The 9,887-nt window shown below is 47.1% G+C and overlaps 1 protein-coding gene across 5 annotated transcripts in view; it reads right to left on the bottom strand.

The window, feature by feature from the left end:
- Positions 1 to 324: 324 nt before the first annotated feature.
- BRD2 (bromodomain containing 2) overlaps positions 325 to 9,887 on the bottom strand; it is a 28,586-nt gene continuing 19,023 nt past the window's right edge. For all 5 annotated transcript variants that reach the window (XM_078641586.1, XM_078641587.1, XM_078641588.1 and 2 more), the window contains 5 exons: positions 8,282 to 8,488; positions 3,211 to 3,473; positions 2,715 to 3,037; positions 2,504 to 2,626; positions 325 to 1,961 (listed from right to left, as the gene is read on the bottom strand). In XM_078641586.1, the coding sequence (XP_078497712.1) occupies positions 1,834 to 1,961; positions 2,504 to 2,626; positions 2,715 to 3,037; positions 3,211 to 3,473; positions 8,282 to 8,488 (1,044 nt within the window). In that variant the 3' untranslated portion in view covers positions 325 to 1,833. The remainder of the gene's footprint in view (positions 1,962 to 2,503; positions 2,627 to 2,714; positions 3,038 to 3,210; positions 3,474 to 8,281; positions 8,489 to 9,887) is intronic.

Raw genomic sequence — 9,887 nt, 5'->3', positions numbered from 1 at the left:
TCGAACCGCAGCGACACAAACCACATGGCAGAAAGAAAAACAAGGGAGTTGATGCCCATGCAAATTATCATTAAAAGGAGTTGCATTACCTCGTGACTGGGAAAGACTTCCTCGAAGAAAAACAACGTGCTAACATCAGGACCCAACACTAGATGGCAGGAATATGTAAAGCATGCATTATCTACAGCACACATGCCTGACCTTTGTATTATGATTTCACCTGCACATTACTGGATGGTTTGAAGAAACAAGATGGCTACACATCGAAGAATTAGACATAAATCCACAATCCTACCTACACAGGACAGTATTTAAAAACACCAATGCGAATATTTGTTTTTTATTTATTTACACGTTTCAGAACTCAAGGGTTTTTAACAGAGAAAAGGAAAAACACTGGAAGAGGATCAGGGAGAGACAGTAGAAAATAACTGTACAACATCTTTGAACATAAAAAATACATCACCCTTTACGTTAAGAAACATGCTACGCGATTGCAGACTTGTAAATATATACATTTTCATAAAATCTCAAATCTACACCAGCCCGTGTCAACAAGAGCTTCTCTTCAGTTATTTTACATTATAAAACACTTTTCTTAAAATAAATTAAAAAAAAATCTTTAAGTAAGATCAGGTCTTTCAACCCTATAACCCTTTTTGTGCCGCCCGCTTCTATGAGACCCTTCCACAGATGGTGAATTTGTTTGCCAAACACTCACACACTGGTCCAGATTGTGCAGGGGACAGGGTCGATCCATTTAAAGTAACCCAAACACTCTGTAGCATGCAGAAGCTGTGCTGGTCCTAACCAACTCTGGATCATTCCGCAATCTTTAAAGAGCATGGCAAGCAATATTATAAATCAGACATAGTCCAAGTTGCCAAGCCAAGCAACTCAGCTGCCTGGAAACAGCGATCTGCATTGCTACTGGTTGATTTTTTTGGAGGGGCTGGGGCACCTGGGTGAAAGGGCTGTTAAGTGTTACAGTACAAGAGAAAAGGAGGCACCGCATTCCTGTAATCTGAGTCACTCTGAACAAAGAATTCTGCTATGAAGACAGTTCAATATAGGACAAAGCTCGTTACAGAAAAAAAAACTTACTAAAACGTGGATCTTTCTTTCTCCAGAGCCTGAATTAAAGGTCACGGTTGAGAATTCAAAATACTAAAGGAATTAAGAAGTTGAAGGCCAAGAAATATTTACTCCAATCTGAAGCACATGAGACATGAAGCTGAGAGGGAGCAGCAGGGCCACCTTCTGCTCCCTCAGGGCTTTGGTTTACCATAACATTCCAACTAACACGCTGGTGCGATGCAGTCAGCCTGGTGCTGTAAACAACCCTCAGAGATACAAACCAAAGAATATAGGCTAAATCCTGCAGCAGACTGCCAGAACCTAGTGTAACGCATGGTTCTCCCTCTCGTACTTAGCAGCTGAAGGGACCAAGCCTTATCCCCAAACTCCTATGCCAGGGCTGATCATCACCGCTACTCAACTCCAGACAAACATCTTCTGAAATCTACAACACTGCCCATCGCAAGTACCAGTAGAGCTCAAGCGGAGGACTGTCCTTGGCAGGGTTGCATGGAAGCGCTCCACATGCTACTTCCATGGATTCTTGCACACTCCAGTGAAAAATACTGCTTGAACCCATTTCCTGCAAACTCTTGATGCCCTGCATATTAGGGAGCCCTGGATGAGACTCAATGGTCCGCCCTGTTCAGACGTTCTGTTCCGGCAGAACTCATCTGAACCGCAGCAACGATCTCCCCAAGAACTCAATAACTGCTCCTTGGCGGAAGGCTGCATCCACTGTCCACACTGCTCTGCTTAGCTGGAGTCAGAGTCACTGGTGTCAGAAGAGCTGGAGCTGCTGCTGCTAGAGGAGTCCGAACTGCTGCTGCTGGCACTGAGGCGAGAGACAGAGACTTGCTGCGCAGACTCCACCTTCTCATGAGCTGGAAGGAGAGAAAGGGCAGCTTGTTACATGAGCTAATAGCTAAATCAGCAGCAAGCTACTTCAAAGCATCACTAACGTAGGACACAGATTTTGCCAGGACAATTAAAACATTGTCCAGATTTAACAAACTAGTACATTGCAACAAGCTAAAAGACCAAATTAATTTCAACTAACTTATGCATTCCTTGCTCCTGTCCAGTCGACAACTTTCCCCAATCTCACAATTAGTAGGTTACAAATTGTCTTGTCCCCAGCTTATTACCCACTCTATCAAAGCAGGAGTAACCACAAACTTGTATCCAATTCCCCAAAGTAAAACCTCAGCCATGGGGCTCCCCAACTCTCAGCCTTTTAAAAAACATTTTAGAAGCATGCAAAGTAAATGGACACTGCAAAAACCAGCAGCTCTGGCCAATATGGCTCATCCCACCTCAAACAGCACTATCCTGGTCTGCCTCCTCCTGAGCACCTGAACATCCTCTACCAGAGCTGCTTTCAGCTACAGAATCGCAAATGGCCTTCACCCACAATCAAGGTTACCTTTTTTCGGAGGTTTCTTGGTAGAGTTCAGCTGACCGCTTACGTCCTGCAAACGCTTCTCTAACTCCCGCTTCTTTTCCAGGGCCAGCTCCTCCTTCGTTTTACCCACAGCCTTTTTTATTGCTAGAACAAGAGGACAATTTCAGATTTCGGTTTTATTGAGGCATGGAGTTATGAGAACACTACAACACTACATGACCGAAGCACTCACCCCCGGAGATGTCGCTGTAGGGTTTGCGTGGCTTCTTGCGCAGGCAGGACATGACATACCGCTCCAGCTCCCGCAGTGTGGATGGCTTCAAGGTCTCGAAGTCGATCTCAATCTCCTCGGGGTTGGAGTCTCGCAGAGAGGGCTCTCTGGACTGGATGATGTGCACCACACGCCCCAGCTTCTCGCCCGGCAGCTTGTTAATGTCCAGACTCAGCTGCCGCTTCTCATCATAGGTCATCGGCTTACACTCCTCCTCTTCCTCAGAGTCATACATTGGAGGGGGTGGCAGAGGCGGCAGAGCCTTGGGAGCCTTCTTAGAGTTCCTGAAGAACAGAAAAAGAAAGCAAAACTTTTTAAAGCTATACAAGTAAAACAGATGTATATAAAAGAGGGACAAACAGTACTGAGCACCTTCTGGCCCAGGAAAGCTGCTTAGCTGGGTCCCCACACCCCACCCACAATAGGCCAAAGTTCTCCATGCCATATTCGCACTCACTTGCTGCTGCTGGCAGCGGTGGTGGCGGTGCCACTGCTGCTAGGGGCACTGCCTCCTCCAGAAGATTTCTTGGAAGACTTCTTTGACTGAGACTGCTTGGACTTTACTGGCTTGCTGGGCTTATCTTCCTCATCTGCGCCTCCTTTGCTTTTCCGTTTGTCAGATTTCTTCTTTTTCTTTTTCTCCTTACGGTCTTTTTTCTTCTTTGGTTTAGTGATGGGGCCTTGTGAGAGAGCAGCCAACTGCTCGTGGACAGCCCGTAACTGAAGGGTAAACAGAACACAACTTTAAACAAGAAACATACCAGAAAGAAGATGTCATAGATGAGTAGCAGGCTTTTAATACACACTACTGTGAGCGATAGCAGGGTCTAGTCCACTAAACACCAAATGGAAGGCCACAGCTGCAGACTAGTAGCGACATTCACAGCATAGGCAGGGCCGTAAAGCAGTAAGAGCACAGCTCTAACTGAGCAAGAGAACTAGGAGTAACTTTTCCATCAATGACCAATATCACTGCAAAGACAAAACCCAATCAGCGGTGAACAAAACATGTTTACAAGTCCTGGTGATTTTAACTTTCATTAGATGGTAGTTTATAATCTGCCTTTTTCTCTGACAAAATGACAGTCAGATTCTAGATCGTCCTTAACAGAAAAATGCAGCACTCGGTATTACCAGCACAATTACAGATGGATAAAGTTTAGGAGTGTGCATGAAACTGGTCATCTTTAGTGTAGTTTTTCCTTAAAAAAATATGCTACTTACCAGTATGCATCTGTTCTTGGCATGTAGGGCTGCTGACATTCATATCTGTGCATAGATCGCCGCCTAGTGTTGGGTCTGGATCTATGCAGATATGAATTCAGCAGCCCACATGCCTCGAACGGAATATGCTACTTACCAGTATGCATCTGTTCTTGGCATGTAGGGCTGCTGACGTTCATATCTGTGCATAGATCCGGACCCAACACTAGGCGGCGATCTATGCAGATATGAATTCAGCAGCCCACATGCCTCGAATACACTGTTTTGGTGTCTTAAATGACAAACATGTATGACAAGCTCATCGCCACACCATGAGGAAGCCCAGTCTGTCATGTCCCTGTACACTGTTGTGTTGCTCGTATAGTAAGTCATGTAGGGAACAACCAGCACTTAACTAATCTTCTGAGGCTAAGCCGTTCTTCACAGGTAGCGAAGTCCATAGTTTGGCTGCCTGAACAGAGAAAGAGGTTACATCCGCTTTTGGAGATGGAGCAGGTAACAGACTATGTCCTGGACATCAGGTTTTAAGAGTTCCAGGGGTCTGTGAAAACAGCAGTGTGGTACGTCTCTAGGACTCCTGTAGACTTGCCCATGCATTCTTGCATTAGACATGGGTAACCAAACTCTAAGACCTCAGGTATCAAAACCCTAGAGTTGAGCTATTTGTGGGCCTTTGTGTCCAAGGGCCCTCCCTCAATCAGGGGGGGAGACAGCAGTGCCAATTCTCCTAGCTCTCTCGTCTGCATTAAACGCCATCGCCCACCACTCGCTCATAGACAGACTGCACGACGACATGAGAGTCCAATGAACCACCCTCAGATGGACCAGCTACTTCCTCACTGGCAGAACACAGAAGGCTGGCCTTCCACCCAAGGAAATCTGTGGAGCTCAAAGCTTATCACTCAGCCCCCGCCCCCCCCTTCAACATCTACACGACAGATTGGAAGCGTTGCAGACCCCACATACTGAACATTTCCTACCCGCAGGACACCAAACTCATCCTCTCCCTCTCTAAAGATCCCACCACCACCAGGCAAACCTTCACCACTGTATGACTAGCGTGGCAAACTGGAAGAAGGAGAACTGCCTCAAACTCAATAAGGAGAAAATTGAAGTACAGATCTTCGGCAACAAGAACTCTCCTGTGACACCTCCTGGTGGCAGACAAAACTCTGCCTCACACCAACACATATGGACCAAGCCAGAAACCTGGCAATATACTGGACTACAAACTCTCTCCGAGATACTCGGGTCAACGCAGTGACATACTTATGCTTTTTCATCCTGCACATGCTATGCAAGATCTTAGTGTGGCTTCCCCAAAACGTCAGACACACTATCGCTCGGACCACCTGCCGACGGGACTATTGAAATTTCCTCTATGCAGGAATCACAAACTACCTCTTCCAAAGACCTCAAAACATCTAGAATGTTGCAGCCACACTCGTCCTCCATCACACATCCTTGCCTCCAAGAGCCCCCGACTCAGCAGTGATGCCAATTCAAGCTGCTCAGCCACACTACTTAAGGGCCTTCACAACTCTGGACTGGCCTACATCAACCACCTAAGCTTCCACAAACTTGCCTACCTTTCACAAACCTCCCACTCTGCCTCCCTAGCTTGCAACCTCCACAGTGGAGAAGTGTGGCTCAATGGTTAGAGCAGGCAGACCTTGATGCAGAGCTTTGGCCAGGGACCAGGGTTCGATTCCCGCCTCGGCTGGTCTCCGGCTCATTAATTCCCCTGACTGGATATTCTCGCCTCAGTGCCTGTTCTGATCATGGGTCCCACGCTGCAACTCTGGGCAATAGCTTGCTTAGTCTCCACAACGGCCCCAAAAGCGCTGGGATGCCTGGCTGCACCTGGGGGGTGCCCAGGAGTGGACATTTCCCAGGAAAGCCAGGAAGGGTTCCTAAGCGGTATACGGACAGCGCCGGGACACCTCCGGTGGAGGTAGCTGTGCGCTTTACAAATTCCGACATTTTTTTTAATTTTTATTTTTACATTGGCTGGAAAAGGACCAGTGGTTGCTTCTTCTACCCTGCAGCCAGAGCATAGAACAACTTCTCCCTACACCGCCAGACCTCTGCTACTCTACCAGGTTCCGGCAAGACGCTCAATCAAGACCTTCTTCTTCGATTAAACTATTGGGTCTGCCAGCGCCTGGATACCATAAAGGTGACCAGCAACGCTCTACAAATCAACAGACTGCTTTGTGTCGGATGTGACCCTCGTTCCTAGTGGCGAGGTACAGCCAGTAAGGCAGCTTCTGCAGGGGGCTGCTTGACATCTACTAGTGTGAAGTACCAGGGCTGTTTCACCAAGTGGGGGGCTACGACAAGTGTGATGTCTGATGCATTACAGCACACCAATAGGAAGAAATGGGGAGGGGGGAAAGTGCAAGCTAAGAACCTATACAATTCATCTATACTGTTGCCCATGGACAGGTGTACCTGGGGGTATAAATTGGTATTTTGCGTTTTTGGGAATGGTAAATAGGTTGAGGCGCCCCAGTGCTCGGACTTGTAGGTAGAGTCCTCACTCAGACTTTCTGATGCCCCATGCTAAGCAGGTACGTTAAGTCCCTGTCCACCCCTAGAAGGTACTCCTCCATCAGGTGCAAGCGGCAGAGTACTCAATGCCAGGTCTTCTATACCAATAAGGAGGAGCAGAGTGCCATCCAGTTTCTATAGGGAGCACGAGTCATGTTGTCGATCCTGATGAAGACTACTTTGCCCTGAATGAGAAGACAGAAAGCTTTAAAGGAGAGAGGAGGTAGTGGAGGATGCTGGTGTCCAAGTCGCAGTAAATATTGGCATTGGAGGTAATCTTTTCTTCCACAAACTCCTCCGGGAGACACAATCTGTTCCTACATCTCTTCCCACTGGGTAGCATCACTGCGGGAGGAGGCTGACCGAGTAGGGCATCAACCAAAGGGTGATGGCTCCTACAGGTACCCTCTTTCAGCAATAAGGCTCTTGCTCTCCTTGCCTGGCAAGACAGGGTCGCTCGTTCCTGGCAAGACCATGTCGCTCGTGGCCCAAGCAGAAGCCAGGCTGGATCTAGGGTAGGTTGGGGAAAGGGATAAATTGTATCCTCGAAACATGGCACTGCAACCCTAGCATTGAGAGGTTCTTTATAGGTGTCTGTAGCAGACTTGTTCATGCCCTTCAACATGGAGAGGAACTGTGCTGTCTTCACTTATCTAACCATGGTCTCCACTAAAAATACATCGTACGCTTGGACGTGCATATCGTTTGAATCTCCTGGGAATCAACAACAGTCATCCCGCAAGTCATTGGTGGGCACCAGAGCAAACAGAATCATACGGGTTGTGGGATGGAAAGGGCTGCCTTCTTAGGAAGAGCATGGGGAAATCATCTGGCATGTGTGATGCAAGAGGCAGTGGCGGAAGATGAGGTAATGAAGGGGCATTGAGCCCTTCCGGCACCTTTTGTGTTTCTAAGTGGCGCAGTGCATTTTATGCTTCTATGGGGCTCAAAATTCAGCTCTTCCTCAAAGGTTAATGCACTTTTTGCAGCAGTCTCTGTAAGCTTCAGTTGAGGCAGCTTTCTAAGGATTTTTCCCTAGGAGGGATGCTACTGAAGGGTTGTGTCTGGCTCCTTCAGGTGCAGTTGAAGGATAGGTTGCTCTAAGCCACTGGCGCCCTATCGGGGAGAGTGCCCTGCATCAACTTGGGCCTTGTGGAAGACTTTGTATATATTCCTCATTGCAGACCATATGGTTCGTGCAAAGGTCTTCACCTGGGGACGAGGGTGGCCTTCAGCAGAGTTCTTCCTCTGGATTGGAGTGGCAGGAAAAGCCGCCTCCGAGCTGGGCGCTAGCTAGTGGGATGGAAGGTCTAGAGGGCCAGCCTTTTTATTCTCCTATACATCAGGCAGAGATGCCCCCGAAGATATCTAGGAGTCTTCGTAGGCTTGATGCTGAATCCTCTGCTATGGCCAGTAAACAGCTCGTGTATCTACAGCAAGACCGGCTTCAAACCTATTGTTACAAACATGTAACGTTAGTTTTGCAGAATAAACCTCTTCTGGATGCACGTGCTGGGGAAGTCCACTAACACAACAGTACCTTTGCTTCTGAACCCACTGGCCGAAAGACGATTCAGAGGATGGTGAGTATGTACTGGGCTTGCATTTGACGTCCTAGTGAGCGACAACCACAACCTATTGGGAGAGGGTGGAGGGATGGAGGACCACACCATGCACACTGTGTTCATGCTGCAAAATGTTCTGTTGCGCAGGACGCCATGGCCAAGAGACTGTGGGAACCGGACCCTTACCTGCTCTTGAAGCTCGGCCAGGCGATTGGCACGCTCCTCCTCAGAGTCATCTGAGCTCTCGCTCTCCGACGAACTCTCCGAGCTGCTCTCACTAGAGGACTCCGATGAAGACTCAATAGCAACCACAGGAGGCTGCGAGGAGACAGCCGGGGGATGCAAGTCTATTGGCTCATCTGGCATCTTGGCATAGCGAAACTCAAACACATCCTGCGGAGATATAAAGGCACGGGTTAAGTGCACGCAAAAGGACTGCATTCGTAAAGAGGACCTGTAAGAAAGAAAGATTTTGTCTGGTGTAAACCGGCCTCTTTTACTCTCTCAAAAGCATGCAGACAAATTTGGTGCTCAACTATAGGTACAACCTGCGAGGTATGGGCTGTGTCCAACCCAGTAAACTCACCAAAGGAAGACATCCACACGTATAAACCTTGAGAGGCCAAGTCTAATGTACCACACACAGTTCAGTGGGAACAAATAACACAACATAGTAACTGGGCTGAGATTCTAAGCAGGCATTCTACTATAATTTGGTGACACTTTTTATACTCTTTCCCTATACTTTTCCTTCAGACATATTAAAGAGTCAAATTTTTTTTATCTATTGCTACAGACTCAAAGCAGAGTTACAACCAGTTAAGGCTTGGGATAGTTGGTCGTGTGGTTCTTGATTCAAATGCAGCAGGGCACACCTGCAAATGGAGAACCATGCTTATGTTTTCAATGAATGGTTTAGGCATCACAAGTGCAGCGTCACTTGGAAATATTGGCCCCAGGACCCTAATGATGGCCCTATTAGGATGTGGGCTGCCGCTGCATTACCAATGTCCGTACTCCTGATCAAGCCACCTGGTGACTCCTTTATCTGTTAAAATTTGCTATAAGTAAAATAATGTGCATACGGGGAAGGAAAAAGTTGAAGTTTGGGAACTAGGTCTGGTCTGTTGGTGGAGAAAAATTGGAAGTGGTAAATTCATATGTCTTCCTAGGAAAAATAGTGTGTGGAAACTCAAGTGAAAATGCGCATATAGGAAATATTAGGAAAGCAATGGCACAAGGTAAAAGCTTAATCTCCCTTTACAGATCCACAGGCAGAAGACACTTCGCACTTCTACTAGAGGTTTTCCGTGCTAAAACCCAGCGTCCCTGTTGTATGGTATCGAACTACTCGACATAAGAAAATGGGGCTTTTTAAATACAACAGAAGGAAAAAAAATTCGGAATCTAGCCTCAGTTAACTCTGCCTGTTCTGTTGCGGCTCTTAGGCTGGAATTTGGGGTCTCGCAGGGATAGTGCGCTGGGTCTCAAGCCTTGTAAAGGGTGATCCTGTTACATTAAAGATCCTTTATTCAGAAAGAATTATTAGGAACCTTAAATGGCTTCAATTGGACGAATCGGTACTTTTTACTTTATCATATCAGCTTAAGGCAACTTTGAAGCAGGCCACCTGGAAATTAAGTTTTACTATGGACAGGGAAGCGCGTATTTCAAAGAGGGGCATTCATCCAGCTATTGATTCTTGCCTGATAAACAAAGTACAGTCTTATATTACTTGGAACCTCCCTCATGGAGTGCGTCGTTTTTGGTTTTTATTGAGGCAGGGTTCTCT

This window comes from Lissotriton helveticus, chromosome 5_1, assembly GCF_964261635.1.
Source record: "Lissotriton helveticus chromosome 5_1, aLisHel1.1, whole genome shotgun sequence".
Lineage (NCBI taxonomy): Eukaryota > Metazoa > Chordata > Amphibia > Caudata > Salamandridae > Lissotriton > Lissotriton helveticus.
Note: the sequence above shows the minus strand (reverse complement) of the source record. Positions and strands in the feature narration are given on the sequence as shown.